The 25014-nt window shown below is 28.6% G+C and overlaps 1 protein-coding gene across 1 annotated transcript; it reads right to left on the reverse strand.

The window, feature by feature from the left end:
* Positions 1-9655: 9655 nt before the first annotated feature.
* On the reverse strand, positions 9656-24866 carry LOC129972131 (signal recognition particle receptor subunit beta-like). The gene is made up of 8 exons (XM_056086138.1): positions 24675-24866; positions 23130-23224; positions 19700-19774; positions 17336-17415; positions 15913-15972; positions 14178-14254; positions 11967-12021; positions 9656-9885 (listed from the first exon to the last, which is right to left on the reverse strand). Exons 1-8 carry the CDS (start codon positions 24766-24768, stop codon positions 9690-9692), a joined length of 732 nt encoding a protein of 243 aa, XP_055942113.1. The 5' UTR covers positions 24769-24866; the 3' UTR covers positions 9656-9689.
* Positions 24867-25014: the final 148 nt, after the last annotated feature.

Raw genomic sequence — 25014 nt, forward strand, 5'->3', positions numbered from 1 at the left:
CCGCTGACCAACCAGTCCCTTGGGGTCAGCGATTGCTAGAGACTCATATGAGCATCAGGCACCGCTGTTGCCGTGACGACGGACGTGTCAACAAAAAACGTTGGATGCTCCTGGAAAAGCAAATGGTCGCACTCTTTTTGTTTTTATTATTGCCGTCGAAGGAAAAACAAAGCACGATTGATTCTATCGGTTACAGACGTTGTGCGACGAGAAGTAATTGATTCGTTCTTCAGAGGACCGGCACGCACGGTGAAACGAATGGATTTCCTTTCTTGATTTATCGCCTATTTCGGGATGAAAGTGTTTCCCCGTCCTTCATTAATAAAAAAAATAGTAAATATTTAAATAATTGGCACGAAATCTTCACTGAAACTTTCCTATATGCTTCAATGTTTCTGAACGAAATTCGTAGTACTTTTAGCATAAAAAAAGATTTTTAGCAATAACATTTCAATTCAGTTATTGAAGACCTCTTGTTAGAGACATCACATGCAAGAAAGTAGAACATATTTAATGCCAGCACTCAAAGGAATGACATCTCGTAGGCAGGAATGAATAGAAGACACGCAGGGAAATGAGAGTATGCTAGGAAAGCAAAACACGCTAACAACCTGTTAGCGTTTTTTGGTGTCTGTTCTCCGATTCAATCGAGGAACTATTTCATGATTAAACTTTCAACTGTTGTGTGAATTTCGTAAATAATATTAACCTAGATGAGAACAAGTCGTTTTTGTGTACATTTATAATAAGTCTGTAAATAAAAGAATTGCTTGTTTACTTTACTCTCTTACTTGATCATTCTGGATCAAGATATTACAATATATATATATATAATAGTGTGTGTAATGATATTTTAAACTCTTAATTTAATCCAAACTAATTTTCAAAGCTTTATCTTAATTTAGCCCATAGTAATTTCATTCTCTTCTTTCCTGATCCAATTCCACTTTCACTGCTTAATTAATTCAAGAGAAGCTTTATAAAACTGCTGAATCGACTACAAGCCTAAACGTTCCCACACTCCTAATGAAGGGACAAAATACCGCTGACTTAACAAATTCCTCAAAAAGATTTCTGTGTTTCCCTTGCTTTTTGATTGACATGCCATGAAAATCCCTATTAAAGCATCACAGTATATAAGAGAACGATAACTTGTTTCTCCCTCTTTTCACGCCACTTTTTGTCTAATCTGTTGCGGTGAGAGGACGTGCCTTACCCGCGCCTTCTTGTAAATAAATTATGCCTTGCCGGAATGGATTAAAGCGAATTTAAAAATGCAAAAAGTTTCTTCACTGCTTGTTGCATCTGGATTCTGCTTCATTCAAAATAATGCTTATATATATATATGAGGAACTTTCATCTTTCATCATACAATCATAATGTATTTTGTTATGTTTATTGCCGCAAAGGCTATATCAGATCATGCTGCGCCAAGCAAAGGATAAGAATAAGAGCAGACAAAAATAGACAATATAAAAGCAAATAGTCTAAGATAAAATCGCATGAAGTCTGATAATGCAAAAATAAATATAACCCTTTAATAATTTAATCATTTATTTCATCATAATTTCAACCCTTTGCACTCGAAAAAGTAATTCGATGCATAATTATTCACCTAACATAAGGACTTGCTTATTGCTTCAAAATATAAATACATATAATTGTTTTAAGTTGAATTTATCGGAAAAATTAATCTACATCTTCTTACCAGTCTGTAAGCATTTTTTAACATTCAAAATTAAAATAAATGTAAATAAATAAGACTTGAAAGTCGTCTTAAATTGTGCTTGAGAGAAGATATCCAAAAGCAAAAGGTTTAAATTTGATGATTCAATTTAACGATAACAATGATTCATAAACAAAAGAATGGGAGATCAATGATGCAGAAACGTTGAACAAGAAGAATTTTTAAAAATGCAAATCAATCTAAATGCAAATATAGAACTGAATAGCTTTTGAAAAATTAAAAAATATTCGGGTGGTAATTCTCACCCACCAAGTCGGTAAACAGTGAATGAAAGAAACAAAAGCAATGATGATTAAAAGTAGGAGATTTGGCTAAAACGTGATGTACACTAAAATCTACCTGTGAAGTGGAACACAATGCTGCTTTTTCGCAAAAAAATTAAATGACTGTAAATGTAGCGGCTTATACGGAAACAAGTCAATTTTACATCCAACTCAGATGTAGGGATAGGTAGGACAGGGCACAAACCAATAGAAGGTTTGACAGAATGAAACTTAATCTGGATATCTTACCAGGAAGAAAACATGCAACGGGCTCAAAAACGCCGTCGCAGTTTTTGCGGCCAAGTCTGCCTTTTAATTACCAGAAATGCATACATGATTTGAAATCCAACAAAAAATTATATTAAAACTATAATTTTGTAATGAACGTGAAGATACCAAAATACTCCGATTATGATAGTGAGAAAGAGTTTCCAAAGCAATCATGCTATTAGAATAAATAATGAAATTAGGCTGAAGAGAAGATGAAGAGCACAGAAAATAACCATAATACTGAGCACATAAATAACTGAGCAGAAGATTTCTCAATTATCAGATGAAAGTATAATGTCACTACAATGTCTTTCGAGCCATCTATGAAAATTGCTACACAAGAAAAATATCGATAGTGATAATGTAGAAAGAACTGCTCGAAAACAACCGGGGTAATCGAAGACTTATCGAATATTGTGAAGGGATTTAAAAAAGAAAATTGCGGGATGTCCCAAGTTGGGAAATTGAAAGAATGATCAACTTTAATATGAGCATCATTAAAGTCCGAGTCATGTACAGTGCCCGAAAAAATTATAAGGACACGCGAAAAATCGCCAAATCTAGAAGCCTTGTTTACAGAATCGTATGCAAATTTTTGAAGCAAAAATAGAAGTAAAACTAAAATATTTTATGCGTAAAGTAATTAAAATTTTAAATTTTAAATCTGCTAAAATTTAAATTTTGATTTTTAAACCTAAATGAAAACGGAAAAAAGTATAAGGACATTGCTTTTTCTCCAGTAATTATTTAAAAATTTGCATATTTGAAAGCATAAAATGACAATTCCGAGTTAAAAGATTTATTTGCGAAAAGAATTTCCCACTGGTCTCCCAGTGTGAATTTTTAAACGATGCCCAAAGGAACTCAACTTTCTGATTCTGAAAATGGAAAAATTGTTGCTTTTCGAGAATGTGGATTAAATGGATGGGAAATTTCAAAAAGAATCAAGAGATCTAAAACGGTTGTTTATAATTTTCTAAAAAGTCCTGGGATGTATGGTATAAAAGCAAACTGGGAGACCAGAAATTCTCACTCGTCGACAAAAAAGAATGATTGTAAGGAGAGCTTGCGAGAAAAGAGAAACCGCAAATGAAGTTAGACAAAATTTGAGTTTACCATGCTCAACAAGGACTGTTCAAAATGTTTTGAGTAAACATCCTCAAGTTTCTTATGGGAAATTAGTGTCGCGCACCCCTCTTACAAATCATCATAAGAAAAGAAGAGTTTACTTTGCCAAAAAATACATTTCTCTTGGTCAAAAGTGGGCTGATGTAATTTTTTCGGATGAAAAAAAGTTCAATCTTGATGGACCTGATGGTTTTCGTTATTTTTTATATGGTCTGCGAAAGACCAAGGAAGTGTTTTCCAGGCGTCAATATGGTGGTGGCTCGGTTATGGTATGGGGCGCTTTTGCGGCAAAGGGAACCACTCCAATTGTATTTATCAACCGTAAAATGAATTCGAACAGGTATGTTGATATGTTAGGAGAAAGTTTGTTACCTGAAGCGCCACTAATTACTTCAGGGGACTATATTTTTCAGCAGGATAATGCTTCGATACACGTTTCTACGAGTTCAAAACTCTGGTTTGAAGCTAATTCTGTAAATTTACTTGATTGGCCGGCGAGAAGTCTATCGAAAACTTATGGGGACTTCTAGCCCGAGAAGTTTATAAAAACGGCACACAGTATCAATGTACACAAGATGTTTCCGTCGCTATCAAAGACGCTTGGGAAAAAATATCTGTGGACATTTTAAAAGATCTTTCAGAATCTATGACCTCTCGGCTTATTCAAGTGATTGAAAAAAAAGATAGTTTTCTTGATTATTGAAACATTTTTTAAGTATTTTACAACATGTCCTTATATTTAATTTTTTCCGTATTTCCTTTAATGTTAAATTTTGTAAAATCAATATTTTGAAGCTAAATTATCTTTTTTATGTGGTGTAAGTGTTATCTCAAAATTATGTAGCAGAAGTAAGAAATATAAAAAGTTCATTTAGGTGAAATGGAAATAAAGCATATTTTCATGCAATTACATGTTGTCCTTATACTTTTTTCGCGCACTGTAGTAACATTTTAGCTCTCTTCCAGAATATCATAAAGACGGTCATCATATAGTTTACGAAGAACAACTTAAACAACAGTAATTTGGAACAGATTATGTGGGGAAATAATATAAAGCAAATAATACTTAATGCCTTAATGAAGAGGTGCAGCTGGTGACAAACAGCATTCAAGCTCTCTACTGGTGAAGTGTGAAACACTCCGGAACAGATTCTCAAAATAGCGTGCTATCCAGTCATCGCAGAACAAGAGGGCGTGCAGAAACATACACCATGCAGCCATAATCAATCCAAGGAAAGAATCATTGCTTGGCAAACGCGGAGAGCGAAGTTTGATCGTCCTTTCAAAGCACCTTGAAATATTTTAGGATTTCTCGCACTTTTTCCACAGGTAGTAAGAAGTGCGAAGTACACCCATCGATTCTTCTCCAGAGAAATAGTGTGTCCGTTGTAAGCTTCCAAATTATTCAACGTGGTTTGTAAATGTCACTTAGTTAAATTTATGATGCTTCCTTGGCATCATCAACATAAAGACGAGCATGTGCTGATGAAGACAAGTAATCAAAAAATTGGCTCAGATAGAGAACAAAAAGGGTAATATTGAGGAGATTTCCTTGTGGAACTCCCACGGCTTGAATAAAATGATTAAAGAAAAAATCTCCTACACGAACTCAAAGTTCGATGGGATAAAAATTTTTTTGTAAAAACATGGGTAAGTTTCCCTTGAAACCAAAATTAAAAAATATAGAAAATATACAATTGCAACATATGCTTATGGCAGCATATGACCATGCACGGTCATATGCTTTCTCACTGTCGGAAAATATAAAGACAAGGTGGTTTCTCCAAATAAATTCTTTGCGTATTTGGGTTTCTAGCAAATTGAAGTTATTATAAGTTGATCTGCCCCTGCGGTAAAACCACTATGCAAAGGAGAAATGCATCCTTGTTTTTCCAATTCGTAAGTTAATCAAACATTGACTCTGCGCAGAAATATCCTACAAAGACCTTTGTAAGAGCAATTAGCCTATAATCCAGAGAATTTGATTTTTTTTTTTTTTTTTGGCCAGATTTTAAGATTCAAACAATAGCTTCATGCCATAGTGAAGCGTATTTCTTTTAGTTTGTTATTGAATAAATTATTTAACTGTGGATAATAGCCTACCATATCATATATATATTTACTTTTTGTCATCAAAATGCATTCGATGGTATTATATTACTGAAATAGTTGTATCTTAAACAATACTCCCCTTAACAATAACACAATTTTTTTTTTTTTCCGAATGACAATTGCGTGTTTTCTTATTTCGCTCCTGCTCAGATTTTTACCAACAACTGATAGAAATGACACAGTGGACAAATGCAAAAATATTGAATTAAAAAAAAAATCACAATAAATTTTTAATTCAAACTTCGAGGTGCACAGAATCATCAGTAAGACTATATGTATACTGAATGTCATGGCACTAAATGTGACATATTTGATACTTCTCTTCACATATGTACGCTATTTTATAAAATATAATTTAAATATCAATATTTAAATATAATTTAACTCATAAAACTTTTTTCGATTATTAAATTATAATTTCAATATCATTTTAAAATATTGATTTTTATGTCATAATTTAAAAAAGAATCAAACACCTTAACTAAAAGCAATAATCCAAATATAGAAATAATTTTTTCGTGTATAATTCTTATCCTTAGTACATGTTCAAGCATTTTAGTAATAAGTTCTTGAATATGTTTTGAAATGAGATCAATGGGAAAAAGCCTGAAATTGTTTTCTAGTTAAAATAGGACTGTGCCGATTGTTGCTTATCGGGACGGGAAAAAATTGATTTTTGAATACAAATTTATAAAGAAAAAAAAATCAGTTCTTGGATATTATAACGATGAATCATGAACTACGATGGATTTTGTTACAGTGAATCGATACGCACACTTCATTTTTATTTTCGATACTTAACAGGTGTTTATTTAGAATTTTTATCATTGGTGATTTTGCATTCATTTCACATTTCGGAAACGGAAATAAGTGTGTATAAGATTCAAAATTGAAGAAAAATCTTTTTTTTTTTCTCCCTTTTGCAGGAATACTTCAAGAATAGTTGAAAAAAATAATACAACAATGATAATGAAGGGAATTGAATGTTTGCATGAGAAATTAATTATTTTAAGATAGAGAATTTTTAGTAGTTTTTCTCTTATTATACAATTTTTATTTTGATTTCTGATGACTAAACTAAAAGTTTCCAGCAACTGACTGCTAATTAAATATAGTAAAAGAGTTACTTAGATTTATTTCCCGAAATATTTACAATTCAAACGATTATTTTTATATCCTATTGATTTAAAACCTATGAAATGTCTTCCCAAGATAAAGGCAAGCTTAAAGTTTTGAATAATTTTTATTACTTTTATAAATTAGGCTAAAAAGTAAGATAAATAACTGAACTCAAAATGTATCTCCTCTTCAATGGATGCTAAATATTATTTAATTTTAAACACCAGTTATGGCATTTATACTGTTTCTTTTAAATTAATAATAAGTCAATACTTGTGTACCACAAAGTGCAGCACAAGGCTTACAGAAGTAAGTGGAAACAACTACATACATAGATAAAAATATGTACATATAAAAATAAGGATAAAAACAACAGGAAAAAATAAACAACAAAACTAATTAAAAAATTTAAAGAATGAGAAAAAAGCCATTTTGTGGTCGACCAAAACATGAAGCGGAGGTGGAAACTTAAAACTACAGGCATCGAGATCTACAATAAAATCTCTTCTCCCTTCAGTAAGTTTGGAGCAATCAAAAAGCAAGTGCTCGACATTTTGAACTCCACCCACGCTGCAAGAGCACAGATCAGTGTTCGATAATCCAAATTTCTTGAGTTAGTAATTGAAATTACCGTGTCCAGTAAGAAATTTTGTTAAGTGAAAATCACTGAAAAAAGGCTTGTTATTCAATCTTTGAGTAATTGTGGAGGAAAATAATTTAGTTAAAGAGGCAGTTGATGAATTCTGGTACAGCTCATTCCATAAGAGAATGGTCTTTTTGGGATTCTCATTACGAATGTGAGATTTGGGGATGCTCACAGGATCAATGATGTTTAGCTTTGTAGCTTGCATTGCAAGCCAATCGGCTCTTTCATTCCCAAAAATGCCAGAATGGCCTCGGACATGAGAAAAACAGACACTAATTCCTCTTGCTTTAAGCTCGTAAAGATTGATTTGAAAATTCACTACAATTTTGTTGCAGGAAGAAATATTACTAAACAAAAATAAGGATGAAAGGGAATCAGTACAAATAAGGAATCTGGATGACAGAGTACAGTGGTTTGCGATCCATTTGTGCGAGTTACTGAGGCACAGCAATTCTGCTTGGAACACATTACACTCATCAGAAATTCTAAACATAAAGTGTTCTATTTCGGCTGCGTCTTGAAACACAAGAAAAGCAAGTCCAACACGGTGGTGGTGTTTACTACCATCAGTAAAACACACTACAGGAAAATTGCTAAGAACATTGTCCTTATAATCGATAATTTCGATAGGAACACGTTCAGCAGGATGTTGAAGATTGGAAAAAAAAAACCACTGGAATCTTGGGTAATTTTTACAACACTATCTTTGAAAGTGTTAAAAGAAAATATTAACATCTTTAAAAAAATTAGCGTCTTTAAATTTGTGATTTAAAACAGATTTATTTCACAAAGTATCGAATATTATTATAATTTTTAAAAATATTATTTTGCTTAATTTTTTCATTACAAATTCGTATAAATCTAAATTTGTAACACATTTCAAAAATTTACATAAATATGTTGTTACTTGCTCGTATACAAAATATTGTAATTGCCAAAAAAATATGAACTCGAGTTTTAGACTTCACGTTCTAGACCTCCCAGAGTTCGAAAAACACATTTTTGAAAAATGTCTGTCTGCCTTTCTCTGACAAAGGTAACTCAAAAACGTTGTGAGCTATACGGATGGAATTTGTATACAGTCTTTATACAAAATTTATAAATTTCTGTGGAGCAAAATTCGTTCAGAAGAGGTCTGTATGTCTGAATATTTAAAAAAACGTTAATATGATAACTACAAAACGAAAACAGCTAAGTAGATAAAATTCGGGACATTCATTTAACATCTATAGTGTATACACATATCAAATTTTGAGACAAATCCAACAAGGAGTCGACCGTCTCTCTTTCTGCGCTTTCAGAAATATGCAAATGCGGTAACTCAGAAACTCAATGACTTATTTATACCAAATTGGGTATGGGATTATGTGACTACAAGTGTAGTTCTATGTCAAATTTTTGGTTTGATTGGTTGAAGAAAACATGTCTAAAACTCAAATCCTATTTTCGAATACTATAAACAGTAGGCCTGGACTTAATCGCCAGAAAAAACTCACCAAGGATGACATGATAGATTCAATAAAGATGCTAAACTCATGCCAAAGGTTAATATTTCGTAACTATTGTACGCCAATGCAATGCAAGACATTCTCTCGGATAATACCTCTATTAGAGAATATGTATGAAAATTTCGAGGAGATAATTCCTGCTAGCTTTTGTAAAGCACTGAAAGTAAATTTATAATGAATGTTGCTTTAAAAGGACTCCTGTCTTCTCAATTTTTTTCCAGAGATATTTTAAACATTTCAAGAAATTCTTAATCTAATATAAGACCATAAATTATTTTTATAGTTTAAATAGGCATTTTTAACTTTTGTATTATTGCTCTAGCCAAGGGAATGAAGGTACCAGTATAATAAAAATCTTATTAAATAATCATTTATATCAATAATCTTGTTAAAAAAGAACCTTTAATAAGAAATATAATTATTGTATCTCATTGCAAGATCACAGATTATTAGCAAGTAAATATAACTGAGATCTAAAGACTTATTCTATGATTTCCATGGAAAAAAAAAATATTTACTCAAAATTAATTATCACATTCTCTATTCAAAATGTAAAAGCAATAATACAAAATTGAAATTTTCAATACTGCATTGGAGTCGGAAATTTAGTATTTGTGCGAATTTATGAACAGTAATATATAAACTGCATTTCATGGAACAATATAACAGCAAAAAATACCAATATTCTCAAATTTGTCTTGGCATTGTAAACAGAATATTATTTTGACACATGATTTAAAAAAATAAAAAGACATATGTCAGGATTAAAAGTGAACGAATTTAATTTTTGAAACATGAATCAATTGCATTCAAGGTATATTAAACTGAAAATATCAGATGAAAGTGAATGAAAACAAATAAATTCACAAAATAAACAAAGAATTTTATTACAATATTTAAGCTATTTTTAACAACCAAGGCTTCAATGAATCAGTCACTCCATCTTCTAATGCACTGCATTCAACAAAATCAACTTTAACAGCTTTTAAATCAGAAAACTGGAAGTCTTTACCCTTGTTGCCAACAAACACTCTATCTCCAGATGCAGAGATAGATTCAAGGCGACCAGCTTGGGTCACTCGCAAAGTATTCCTGAAAGTAGAAAACTTCAATTAGATAATTAAATAAATAGAAGCAAAATAATAAAAATTATTTTTATTGAAGCTTAGAATTAAAATGTATACATAAATATATGCAAATAAAACACACAAACTTTTGAAGAATTTTTAATTACACTCAATATAAAAGTAGAAGTGCTAAAAAATGTTGAATTTTTGATTTGTGTTAAACAGGTTAAAGGTATTAGCAGATAAACTTTAGTTCTTGTACCTATGAAATTGCATTGCTTTTTACCTATTTAGAATGCTTAGAGGAATACCTTTTTCACAAAGTCTGATTTGGCATAAAAATTATGGTAAAAATACCACAAATTCAACTGTAATTTACAACCTTTTCAGAAACCTAGACAGTCATATAAGGTAAAAGTAATGAAAGAAGGATTATACAATATTTTTTCTATTCTTTCTGTCAGAATCTTTTGGAGATTTTATATGCCAGGATCCGCTTTAATACAAATTAAGAATAAACATTCCAGTACTAATATTATTTAGAAAACTAATAGAGTGAAATTTTAATGTGGAAAAAAGAGGTTAATAATAGCTCTTACCTCTTACATTGAAAAAATTAAATAAAATTTTCAAACAAAATAAGCATTACTTAAAATAGTCAAATACATATATTAATTACCATTTGAGTGAAAGAATACGTGTTATGGATTACCAAATAGACTTCTGTCATACTCACACATGAGAAAAAAATTTAGAAAATGTGTGGGCCAGATGCAAATAGCTTCACTACAAATTTAAAAAAAAAAAAAAAAAAAAAAAAAAGTATAATAATTTAAACTATTGCATCATTGATATATCTCAAATGAATCTATTTTAATAAATTTCTAGAAATGAAATAATAGTTAAATTTATCACATTAGCATCAAACAATTTTTTTATATCTTTTTTTTTTTGTCTCAATAGAATTTTAGAATAATTAATTTCAAACAAAGTCTTTATTTATTATTTTTTTTTTTGGTCTTCAAAATTTTAAAATAATATAAACTAATGCTCTTACTAAACATATTAATAGTCTTTTTATGAATTGACTTGATTGATTAAATTTTTATCATAAGATGACTTTGTGTAAATTAAAGTCATTTTTAAAAATAAAAATCTATTGTCTTTCAACAGTGTTATGAAGTGTTTAAAAAACACAAATTATTAATTACTTTGCAGAGAAATTTAATACATGGAATAGTAAATGTGTTTTTATAAGTAAAAATTAATTATCCATCTCTAAGCATGGCATAAAATTATACATCATAAAATGAAGGAACTAGTTAAATTTTTTAATGTGAAATTGATTATATAATCTGTAATTCAGAAATAACTTGTAACCAGAAGCATATTTTCTATCAATTAAAGGCATACAGTATAATGTATATCAATAATATAAAGTAGAATCAAATCTAGATACTGTAAAAAAGTCGATTATATATAAAGATACTTCAATGTTTGAATTACAAAGGGATACAGAATGAGCAATAACACCTTTAGAAAAAGACTCTTTAAAATATATGCTACAGAAAAGAATTATATAAAAAAAATCACTTTTATTCTGTTTATATATCATTTGTCATTATTTTTATATCATATTTTAGAAATAATGCATTATATTTTAGGATAATTGATATTCTTTTATATTTTGTGAATAGTATATTCTTTTTGAATTGTTATTATCAGATGAGTTTTGTATTCATTTTGTTTTATTTTTTAACAAGCCCCTTGTGCATTTTTATATGCATTATTCTGTTTTTCGTGTGTATATATTCCCATAGATATCAGTATGGTTCATCTATCCTATTAGTTTATGCACATTTGTAATTCAAATTGATACTTATGTCCACGCCAATCCAAATGATTGGGAGATCTCAATGAGAGAGTGGTTTTCTGTTTGGTAAATCAGGCATACAATTATATATGCGATATTAATTTTATCAGTAATATGACATTAAGAAAAATTTTACACACTAAGCTGGAAATATTAAATTGATTCTAGAAACACAAGTGAATCTGAATAAATGTAAGCTTTGAAAATTTTAAAATGAAAAATCAAGTACTCACAGTTCTTTCTCTAACTGAGATTGAATAACTTTCGCACTTTTAGAAACGGCATGATCTGCAAGATAAATTAGTACATTTATAATAAGCAAAGGATTAATTTCTTATATTCAGAAATATATCAGAATGATAAATTTTTCATGAAACACAAAGATTTAGTAAAGTTACAACTCTACAAAAAAAAAAAAAAAAAAAAAAACTTACAAACTATCTCTTACAAACTATTTCATACACGTTATTGCAAATTTTAATTCATTATAACTAAGGACTGCAAAAAAAAAATAAAACTATCAGCATGTGAAACAAAACATAAAAATCAACATGTAAATTAACAGGTAACCTATTTTATTAAAGGAAATTTTTGAAAACTAATTAAGTATCTATATGTTATTACAAATAACAAGATTTAATTGATTTTTTTTTGTACACATAAATATTCTGATCTCACAATAAAATGATTCTTTTTTCTATAATATTTTCTAATAAAGCTTTCATGTTCAGATAAAGTACAATTATTTAGATAAAACAAAAACAATAATATTTTTTGTCAAAAGAAATCCTTTACTTGCATATTTTGTGAATATTTCATTATGAATTAAAACTCGGAGAATAATATTGTTGAAAAGACAACTTTGATTGACTTGCAACAGGAATTCATGAAAGTAACATCCTTTAAGTTAATAGATCAACCTTTTATTTTAAAATATGGTAGAACATCTTTATTGGCTATTGCTGCAGATGCCTCATCAAGATATTGCTCAGCCAGGTTTCTCGCACAGACTGCTTAAGAACTGCCATTTCTACGAACCATAATTTTCCAGAAAAATGACATTGTTTGATCGTATTTAAAATCCTGCATCTTGTAATTACCAGTATTCTTCACATGGTGAAATATACATGAGTATTACAACATGTGCAATCAACCATTCTATGGCATGAGCATATGTGTCTTGATATATAAGGTGGATATTTTGATCATTAATTTTAAAACTATTTGCGCAGAATAAATTTAGCTGTCAATCAACCGACCGCTGTCATCATAAAAATACCTCTGTTATTTGGGTGTTCCAGAGTTAAAGATTTGTTTTTGTTTTTGAAAGGTTTTTTTTTTTTTTTCCACCATTGAAGTTTTGTTTGTTTTCTATTTCTTCATAATGTGTTAATTTCCTAAATTTTGAAGATATGCTATGTACAGCACTTATCTTGATATCTAAAGGAAGGTAGCCATAAAGAATCTATAATAATTCATTTGAAACTATTGAATAAACTTTTCTAATTACTCACAAGGCTGTTCTTATAACTGAAGTATTTCATTTTTTATTTTAATGTAGGTGGTAAACAATATTTTGATTCAGTGCTTTATATTTTTTCTATCACTATTAAATATGTTTCTTTGATGATTTTGTATTTAATTTTAGCATTGTCAGTGAACTATATTTAGACTCTGTACGTTATTACTTTTCCTATCCCAATTAAATATGTTTGACAATTTCTGGCTCCAGATCCTTTGTAGCTCAGGTCTTCTTCTTTCTTTATCCTTGATTTTATTTATTTTGATTAGTACATTATCAAGATGAAGTATGAAAGAAAGATGTTTATTAAAGATTAATCTAAAATAATTAAAATTTTTGTTGTATGAAATTCTAAAACAAATATGTTAAATATCTTGGATTAGTCTTTGACAAGAGCTTTTCTTTCTTACCTTACTTTAATAACCTACTGAAGGAATATTGAATTTGACAGTATCTGCAAATAAATTTTTATTCATTTGGACAATGTCTACAAATAGATTTTATTAACAGATACAGTACTTGCAAACAATCATACCTAAATTTTATTTAATCTTATAGTAAAACAAAGGATTCATAATATTCTGGATGCCAATATACAATGGTTAAATCAAATTACAAATTCTTTCATTTGAAAGTATCAAAAAGATAGAAAGTAAGCAAATGAAGCACAAATTATTTTGTGATTCTGTGAAAAGTGAAACCTTTCTGTGAAAAGTATTCCAAATTTGTTATCCATTTTTTTCCATAAATTATCGAAATAACAAGGTTGTTTTTTTTAATAAATTGCAAATTAATAAAAGTAATTTTTACAGCAATTTCAATGAAAATAAATGCTAAATATATTTGTTTGTACAATTTCTTATGGGATAACATGGTTCAATATATATATATATATATATATTCAAAGAAGCAAAAAAATTACCTTGTTTATTGCAAGTTATCAAGAATGGAACCTTATTTGCATGAATCACTGGTTCTTGCAATAATCTGAACAAGAATCTGAAAAAATATCAGATAATTTTAATACAAAAACATAATTAATACATTGAAAGATCCTCATGTTTTTTAATAAACAAATTCCTTTCATATATATATAAAGATAAATATTTTTTTAAAAAATGATCCTGATCTTATTTCACTTTTCAGTTGCAGCAGAGACTTTAAAATTTATTAATCCATCTAAAGTAACATCTTTGAAATCCAATCAGAGATTGTGATAAAATTAATAACCATAACACAAGGAGTGTCTAAAAGTAAATTCCCCTTCTTTTTCTTTTGACACAGCTCTTCCAGCACCAGCACTGCACTTTGTCTTTCCACCGACAGTCGATCATTGCTTTCATTTTGTTGAGATTACTAAAAATGATATAGAAATTTGATGAACCTACTGGCCTATAATTCATTTCTTGAATGCAAAGTGTGTGAAATCTGCTGAATTGCAGAAATTTAAGATGAGAGTGCAACAACAAACAGCATGGTTAGAAAAATCAATGCAGGACAAACGAACGTGTATCTGTTATAATCTGTTGTCAAAACGATGCAAGCCGATGGAAAAGTTAGAGTGAACAAATACTTCCTGGTAAATTTAAACAATTTTCAAGAATAACTTTGCGCAAAATTGCTAGCCACCAGTTAGGTTATTATAGATTATACACTGTGAGATATCAAAAATGTTTATACGCATTCATATAAACAAAGGGAATCTCATCTGTCTCTCCCCTCACATTGATGAGAGAGAAGTATTTTTAAACTAAAAATGATTGGTCATGATAGTTGGTTCATCGTGCAGTTGCAGAATCAAAACAACCATTAATACAGTGGAGACTCTGGAAAAGTCAAAATTCAAAACACTTATGGCAACCAAAAAAAATCATATTCACCATGTTTTGGGATATGAAATGGATTGTGCTAGTTGAATTCCTTTCAAGATATGAAATCGTAAATTACATGTGATACCATGAGACTGAAAAAATCTTCGCAATGTGTAATTCAAAAGCAAAAAAGTGAAATGCTTGGCTTCATGACAATGCTCAGTCTCACACAGCTAGTATCAATCAAAGACAAAATACAGTATATTTGATCATTCTTCCTTAGAACCCCAACATGGCATCATCTGAATATCATTAGCTCTTGAAATTTTATATGAATTTGAAGATTAATAAACTGAAAGTGATGCTGACATACAAAAATAAAGTGAAGTAAGTTTGTTATCATTGGTCAGAACTTCCTTCAAGAAAATTATTGGTAAGTTGGTGATGTACTATGACAAGTGTCTTGGCATCGATGGAAACTACACACAGAAATAATTCTAAAAATTATCTTTCAAATCAAAATCAAAATAACTTGAAAATACATTTATGAACTTTCTTTCTACAAAAGGGGACTTACTTTCTGAACCCAGCTCATGTATTATAATATTTTTAAATATTTGAGGTATTTCAGATATTAGATTTGCTAAAGGAGGAAGTTGCAAGACTTTTTTTTAAAAATAGTTGAATCTGTTTTAAGAATACTGATTAAGTATAAACTAAGACAATTTTAAAGTTTTCAAATACAGCATATGTTTATATATTCAGAGCTAAAAGTTACAAAATATTTTTAAAACCAAAGGATTGAAATTTATCAATTCAAATCAATTAGTAGAAATTTTCACTTACCCAGCAACATCACGAATTTCTTTTTGAAAATTAAAACTGTCTACAACAAATATAATTCCTCTAAAAATAGAAGAAAGCATTAAAAATTTGTTATGATTTTACATTCCAAAAAACAGACAATTCATTCAATGATTGAACAACAAAAGGGCATGTTTATTAATACTTAAAATATTTATTTTAATTTTCACACTTTTCAACATTTAAGCTAACTATAATGTCACAAATATTACCTTAAATCTTAGGAATATGTATAAAAAAATTGCAATTTAAAACAATTATTAAGTAATTGCTTATTAGAATAACTAATGAAATAAACTGCAATTATATTAAGTAAAAAACCATAACATTATTGTTATCCAATAAAAATTACAAAAATATTAAAATACATTTGTTTTTATTTTTTTAATTTTATTTAACAAATAATTCCATGTCATCAAACCCCACTATAGAGAAAGTTGATACAGTATACATATATGTATAAAATTGGTAATAATTTTTGATTTTCATCATCGAATCACATGAAAATATTTACGAATTTTTAATAATTACAGTAAGTTTTAAAGTGTGTTTCTTAAAAATATTTGTAATAGATTTTTTAAAAGAAATATTGCAACAACTAACCTCAACATCCCAACACCAGAAAATAAATATATATGAAAGAAGAAAACTGACTAAAATATATTTCAGTTGCTTCTTCAGACTAACAGTGAAGAGTCTGACAAAACAATTATTACCAAAGTTTTCATGCAACTTTATATGAGATAATATAATGCGCTGTAAATAATTTAAATAGCTCTAGTGCTATCACTCTAGCTGTATATCATGATTCCAATTTTTATGATAGTTATAAAAATTTATTACACGAAGTTATAATTATGTAAATACAATTCTCTTCAGAATGTCTATAAACTAACTTTCCCTAAGGCATCTGTGGTTAAAATAAGGAATAGAATGAATGAATGAAATTAGACTGATCTATATAGAAAAAAAGAGGAGCAAGTGGAAAAGGGTTGAGTTTCTGTGACTACACAGTTGTTTCGCTTTTGGTGCTGTGGTTAAAATTAATTCTTGCAATGTTCAGAAATCGATATATATATATATATATATATATTTTTAAAAAACAGAATTTAAAATTCCTTGTATATATTCTGTTTCTTTTTTTTTTAGATGATTTTTACAGTTTCCTTGTTTTTCAGATGATTTTTAAATTCCCTGTATTTTCCCGGTTCTTCCGCATCCATGGCAACCTTGTGTTAATATAAATTATAAAGTTACAAATAATCAAACCAAGATGAAACACAGCCAGTATTCTAAATAAATGAGCAGGCAGCAAATATTTAGAACAGTTTTCAAATGTAAATTTATTTGAAAATCACTCTTTAAGGTAATTAAGAAGAGCATATTAATGTTATTAGAAAAATACCTTGTTAATCCTAAAAACTGCTCAATGTACTTATCTCTCAATCTGTCATTTCCAGGAATATCTACAAGAGTGACTGTTCTCTGTAAAAGAAATTTATTCTTAATTCAAAATATTTTGATTAAAAGCTAATAAAATAATAGTAACTTTACATTTTTTGTCATAAAAAAGTGTTGGGCAGATAGAGTATCTTAAATTATGAGTCATGACTTTGCACGAGGGCAGGAAATTAAGGCACATTGCAGTATTAAGAATAATGATCTTTTAATAAATTAGTCAGTTTAGTTTCATGATTCAATGTATTTTTTTTAACTTATCATATAAATGATTCATTCTAGGTTTTGTCATGCGAATCACTCATTACGGGAGGCACATGAAGCAATATATGATCATAAGGGATTTATAGTTTTAAATTACAATTAAAATCAGAAACCACATTTTATACATTAATAGAAAATTAAGTTTTTATTATTCTTATTTCGTTATTTTGCCATATTCGCTATTCATTAAATGATTAGCCAATCTTGCATTTTTTCCTATATACAATTTGTTCCTGATATTTTTGTAATTATTCCAAGTTTTATTTTAGATGCCCTAAAAGGGAAAAGCAGGACTGATATTTCAACAATGCAACATAGCAACATTTGCTTTAACATTCATTATTTAATAGATCCGTAATACTAAATTTTTAGATCTTGAAGGTATACGATATTCATCAACATCAGCCTGTTCTCTGTCACTTCACTTCACTTATACCATTAGATACTTGTTCTCTCTCTGAGATAGTCGCCATTCTGCTATTGATTTCAGCCTTCTTGGTTAACTTAGTTTGTTATTATTCTCTAAAAGGCAAGGAAATATTTGTTTTTGCAGTGATAGCAAATTACAGAGCAATTGATGTAAGATTCCCAACAGCTGTGAACCAAACTCAACACTTTTGCATGGTATTTTAGAGAAAGGAGCTGCTTCTCTAAAGAATGTTGATTGGATACAACCCATGTTTCCACCTCAAAATGTAGGTGGTTTTCCTACACAGTTGCTATACAAAGCAGCAAAGACACTTAATTGGAATTATTATTTATTTTTTCATTTATTTTAAAAGAAGGAAAAAAATTCAAAGAATCCAACATTTCACTGCTGATTTACTCCCAAACAGGAATTTTAAAAAATACCATTCAGGCATATAGTTTCATTAGTGGAGTTAATAATACTCGAAAAATTGACAATCTGAAGAGAGCGAATATGGTATAGTAAACTTTAATGAATGAAACAATAAAATACTGTTCTCTTTGTGTGAAACAATGCTCACATTTACAGCAAAATACAAAGCACCATCTGCCACAGCTCTTCTAAACTACAAGAAATTTTTTCAGAAATAGTGAAAGCTGTTATTATTGTGTAAATATATGGTACTTCATTTCCAGAGAATTTCTGGTTATTAGAGTATCAGCATCCTCTTCAGCTAGCTTCACAAGAATTAAAAAAAAAAAAAACTTTATATGCAGCATATTTATGAGCCATTGTATACTCCTATCATTATATATGAATTTCTCCTGGGCCCCTTCAAACATATCAATTTTTTGGTACTGTTGTTTTTATGTTTATTTCTTGGATATGTTCTACTGATTTTCTACATTTTCATTATGTTTTTAAGGTAAACACCATAAACTAATACAGCCCCTTCACTGACTTCTTTCTGACTTGTGTCAGATTTCACGATGTAACAGGAATCCACCATCAACCACAAGTTATGCTGAATTGAAATTGACATCAGTCACAGTAGATAGCAAGTAATAATATACCAACTTGTGTGTCTTGGGCAAGTTTGCTTTGATTACTCCTCATCAAAAAATGGAAAATACCATGCAAAAAAGTATTAAAATGCTTCCTCACTATTTTAAAGCTTGCATACTAACTATTAATCTAATACTAACTGTATGTGTTATATCATTTAGATACAAGTATTGATATTAATTTTTAATACTTCGACAAATATGTGAGGTGAAATTACTATACAATTAGTTTTTTTTTATTATTATTTATTTTGCTTAATCAAATCATTTTTTTCAAAAGTTGTTTTTTAAGATGTCATACATTATTTAAGATTAAAAATTTAACATGGGAGATATCTTTTTATTATGTGTTTATAAATTAATAGGCTGTTTAAATTCATGTAATATTTTTTAAAAATCCAGTTTAAATTATATGATTAAAACTAACTTAAGAAACCACTTTTTAAAAAAATTATTGGAAGATGGGAGAAGGAGGGAAAAGAGAAAAAAATCTAAGCAAAGAAAAAAAAAATTACATATAAAAAAAAAAGAGCAAAATGAAAAGCAATATGAACTAAAATAAAAAAGGACAAACCTTTTTATCGACACGATATATAGCAATATTTTCTTTCATTGATGTATAAGTAATAACATTCTTAGATGAAACAAGCTGAAAAAAATTAATAAAGCATAAATCAAAACACAAGATTATTGATTTAAAGAGCAAGCATATATTATAAATATATATTATGTAATACATAATATAAAACAGAATTCTTTAATGTAAATGCACATTAAATGATTTAATGAATTTCAATCAGACTGATTAATGTTATTAATTGTTCATACTTTCAAACTAATATTTAAATGCTCTAAAAAAACAGAAGGAAAGGACAGAAAATGTCCTAATCCTATTTTAAACAGTCAAAGTAAACTCTCAATATGAAATTTAATCTAAAGCTGAGCAGAATGTAAACAGTGTGGGATACAGCAACAAAGGCTGCTATCCCCTGGGTGGTGAGATGTCACGGTTAGTGAATATCAAAATATTTGAGAGCTTGAATAAAGATTAGGGATTGCAATACCAGACCAAAATTTCAATACCGGTATTCGGTATTTTTTAAATCTTAATACCGGGATACCGGTTTTAATTCCAGTATTAGAAATTTTAGAAAAAGAAAGAAAACACAGGTGTTTCTTTGTTTTATTTGCCAGTTTTGTTAGAGAGTGTAAATATCACAAAAATAATTTGTAACTTATAAATTATAACAGTATATAATCACAAAAAAGTAAAAAAACATCTTATTTATTTAAATTACAAAAAAAGCATAAATATAACTATTCAGTCTGTGGTACTATGACAAATTTTTGAAATCTGATCTTAAAAAACATAATGCATGAATTCTACTGTCATTAAGCCTGAAAAGTAATTTGTGTAAAAATTACCAGCTGCCAAAAACACGCTTTCGGCATCTACGCCAGTTGGTGGTACTGTTAGCAATACGTGATATACTTTTTCCAAGTATTTACCTCTAAATCCCTCATCTTCAAATAAATTGATTTCTCGTCGGATGGTTTTGGATATAGCTGATTTCTGTATTGTATTTTGGTTCATTGAAATTTTCTTATTTATCGCTAATTCTAATTTTTGTTCAAGAGACAATTCCTTTTCACTATCGACAATAGTGACATAATAATCTTCAATAATTGAACCGAATTCTACTGAATGTGGATAGGTTTGTGGGTAAAAAATTTATTTTTCATTTTCATTTTTAAAATCATTATAATTATGTAAATACCATAAGAACATTTTCTATTTCGGTGTGCCTTTCTTCTATGCGATTTTTCAATGTAATATATAATTCTTCAGATAGTGATGTGTGCTATTCTTTCAGTGACTGCAACATGAAATTTATTGTGGTATTAGCTGTTAATAAATTAGAATCTCTCCAACATAATGCCTCAATATTCAGTTTTGTTGGAAGTAGAGCTGATATAGTTCTGGATATTAAGTCGAATTCATTATCTGAAAAATTAATTTACAGGTTTAAGTCGATTATTGCTTTTTGGATTGGATTTCTCAATTTCAGAAATCTTTCCATCATTAGGAGTAAACTGTTCCAACATGTTTTAGAATCTAATATTAAAATATATTCTGTTTTACAACAGTTAGTATATAATTTAGTAATATATCCTTTTTATAGGGGAACGTTTAAATATCTTAACAATTTTTCGAACTTTATAAATTATAGGAAGCAATTCTTGATAGGTTAATATTTCATCCTCATTAGCAATATCTTCTTCAACAATTACATTGTCATTATCTTCCTTGTCAATATCACTCTCACTTACTCTTTTCAAAGTTGGAATCCGAAAATTTTATATCCACAGTATTTGGATTCTTCTGTTCTTTATTTTTTTTTGATATAATATATCAATTACTCCTAATTGAATTCCATGTGCAAAACACAACTGCTGATTTGCACCAATCAACTTTCCAACTTTTGTCATAATTGTTGCTCCATTAGTCGTTATGGATACAATATTTTCTTTCAGGGATAATCCATGTTTTGCTAATTTAGATTTAACAATGAATTAAGCCATTAATTAGTTAATTAATTTTGCCCGTTATGGTGACTTAAAAACAAAAGCGTATACTATTTTGCTATGTTCGCGATCCCTGGACATATTGTGGAGACAATTTTTAAAATTTGTAGTAAATACCGAAAAACCGGTATTTAAACTTGTGAATACCGGTATTACAAAATTGCACAAACGGCTCAAAATACCGGTATTCGGTATCCCGGTATTGCAATCCCTAATAAAGATACTTGCTTGTGATATCATGAGACAAAAGAAAAGTGACGGACCAGTGATAAAAGATTTTATGAATTCCTATTTTCCCATCATAGTTTTGGAACATATAGTGATTAAATGTTTTTTATACATCATTGGAAAAAAATTTCATTGATGCCAATTCCATTTCCACACAGCAATTTCCCGAATCTTAATCATTTTTTAAAACTCTATATCAACACAATTTGAAACAATTCTTTTAGTATTATTGAAATATCAAATCTACTTCACAGCATAATGACATCCATTTACAAATGTTAAAATAAAGTTATTTTCTTTGGAGATTTTCACTTCAGATTTTATTTTGTACATTATAACCCTTAAACGAATTAGCTACTATCTCAATGCTTCTCAACATAAACCACAATTATGTTCAATAATTTCAGCATCTCTCTCTCCCTTATTTCACTTTAAGGTTGTTATTCCATTGAGTCGACCATTTCCTCCTCTCCTAACCAAATCTCCCATGCAGTTTATAACAATGTTATTAAAGAAATATTAAACAGCAATTTAAATAACAATTTATGACAGAATAATGAAAATTTTTACATTAGCTCAGAAAATAAATTATCATATAAATAACTCATCACACAGAATACTAGGTGAATATATTTTTCATTGAAAGGATTAAAAATATCATATTTAATTAGATCAAAAATATTTATGCACCCAAGATAAAATAAATACAGATTATTGCATACAGATTTAAATGACTTGTCACTTATATTTACATGTGTACTTTTAACTATAAGAAGCAATTTTCCTTCCCATAGTAAAATTTTTAAATCAATACCTTGGTAATAAATTCAATTAATTTCAAAAGTGATATTTTTCAGGATTTAAAGCATGAAATTTCACTACAAGCAGCTTCTCAAAATAAAATTTGCCAGTTAAATAAAGAAGAATATTTCTACATGTACTCTATTATTAAATGATTAATGAATTATAATTATATTGCATCATTCGCTCAAATTTAATTCATATACCATTTTAACATATTTTGCAATTTATTCAGTATACAAACTAATATCAATTAATATTTTTTTTCCTTAGAAAATTGTTATAAATTAACAAAATCAATAAATTAAATTCTCTAAGAATGAATCATTAAAACTTATTCAACAAAATAATTTAAACATGTTTTAAAAAAGGAATTAAAGGCTACTTACTCGTGAAAACAGCAATGTTTTTCCTGCATCAGATAAGCCAGTCACAAGAACATTGCGTCGACTAACACTTTTTCTTCTCAATATCAGAAAAATTACTGAAAAAAAAAACGATATACATGAATGTCAACATTGTAAACTTTATATATATATATATATATGGATTGGTTTCAATCAAGCATGTTAACTGATTATATAGGACAAGATTGTCAAATGCAAATGTTAGTATCGGCTAAATAAAACTTTTGACTTCTCAACTTTACTGAATTCAACTGATTATCAAATATCAATTACTTCGTTGATATAATGTGACTAGTAATCGATCACTGGCAAATAAAGTGGTTCATTATTAAGAATTATATATAGTTATTTTTTAACCAAGCTACAATATTTGAACTGAAAAACTTATTGCATACTGTTACTAGATCACAAAGTTCCTACTGCCTGAGAGTTGGATACCCTTATCCAAATAACTCTTATTCTATGCACAAGTGCAGGAAAGCCTAAACTTTTTACTTTCTAACCAGAATGCCCTAAAATCTGAGCATGCAATCTATGATGCAGCTGAAGAAAAGAGGATCTTGGAGGAAAATACAAAAATAAAATAGAAAAAAAATTAATTATTAAAAAAATTAACATTAAGAATTTAGAAAACACAAATTTTTCTATTTTGCTTCTGGTGTTATTCCTCCCCCCCCCCTTTAAATCTTGATAAATTTACCGGTAATTTTTTATTTGAATTTCTATATCACTGAATAAATTCTGTAGTATAAAGAGAAAATACCATTTCAATTCATTGAAATAATTTAATTTCTACATGATGCCCATAACAGACATATTGTTTTCTTGACAAAATGATTAAATAATGTCGATATAAGAATGTGTTTAAAGTAGATGCTAAAATGAATTTCATATTTTAAATACGCTAAATCATAATAATCATATTTTAAATAAACTAGGTACAATTAAGTTTACAATGAGATAATTCATTAATTTTATTACTCAGAGATGTTATTTATATGAAATAAGGGATTACATAATAATTTCGGGAAAAATCAAAAAACGAGAAATGTCCGCTTAAACCGGGACGGGAAGTTGGGTCTGTTTATACAATTAATTAATAACTTGCCTTTTTTATTTAAAATAACTATTTTTATTTGGTTTATCTAACAATAAAACTAATTAAACATTATTCAATATGAGCTATCGATTTAACAGTAAAATACGAAGGATTAAATTCAAAGTCGAAACAATTTTTCATTCCGAAAAACCGTCAAGATTCAGAACTGTCCCGGCTAATTTTAGACAAGTTTGAGTGCAATATTTACACGAGTGAAATATTGTAATAATAAAGCCTTACAATTAGAGTAATTAACAAAATGTACATGAAAATATTAAATTCAAACAGCCTTAGCATTGTAATTTAAATTACAATACAAGCAATTCAAAACAATATCGAACTCTTTAAGAAATGACATTAATAAAATAACAATACATGATGTTCATCTACTTCTGTTTTCATTCAAGTCTATAAGTAAAATAACAAACCCATAGTAATCAACACTGCTGCAATAGCAACAACAATTCCATAAAAATTGGCATCATAGTCAATAGTCCCAATATATTGTTTAATAGGATCCATATGTTTTTATCAAAGTTAAATCGGAATTAAAATATGACCTAAAAATGTGCTCAACGCGTAAAGCTGCAGACAACCGGTTGCTAGGTGCCTTCACATCAGTTGATTTCAAACTTGGAGTTTCAAAAACTTCTTTCAATAATAGTCTACAAAAAAGAAAAATATATCAATAAGCTTTTATTTTATTGGATATTTTTCTGTATTAATAAAATTCCTTAAAATTTCGTTTCTAGCTTGCTCATATATTTT

This window comes from Argiope bruennichi, chromosome 6 (assembly GCF_947563725.1).
Source record: "Argiope bruennichi chromosome 6, qqArgBrue1.1, whole genome shotgun sequence".
In the NCBI taxonomy this organism is placed as follows: domain Eukaryota; kingdom Metazoa; phylum Arthropoda; class Arachnida; order Araneae; family Araneidae; genus Argiope; species Argiope bruennichi.

Excerpts from the sequence above, each read along its gene's own strand:
- LOC129972131 (XM_056086138.1), bottom strand. The coding sequence starts at position 24,768 with ATGGATCCTATTAAACAATATATTGGGACTATTGACTATGATGCCAAT. Across the intron at positions 19,775-23,129 it reads AAACATTGCTGTTTTCACGA|CTTGTTTCATCTAAGAATGT; the intron begins GTAAGTAGCCTT and ends AATTTTTTTCAG. Across the intron at positions 15,973-17,335 it reads CAGTTTTTAGGATTAACAAG|AGGAATTATATTTGTTGTAG; the intron begins GTATTTTTCTAA and ends TTCTATTTTTAG.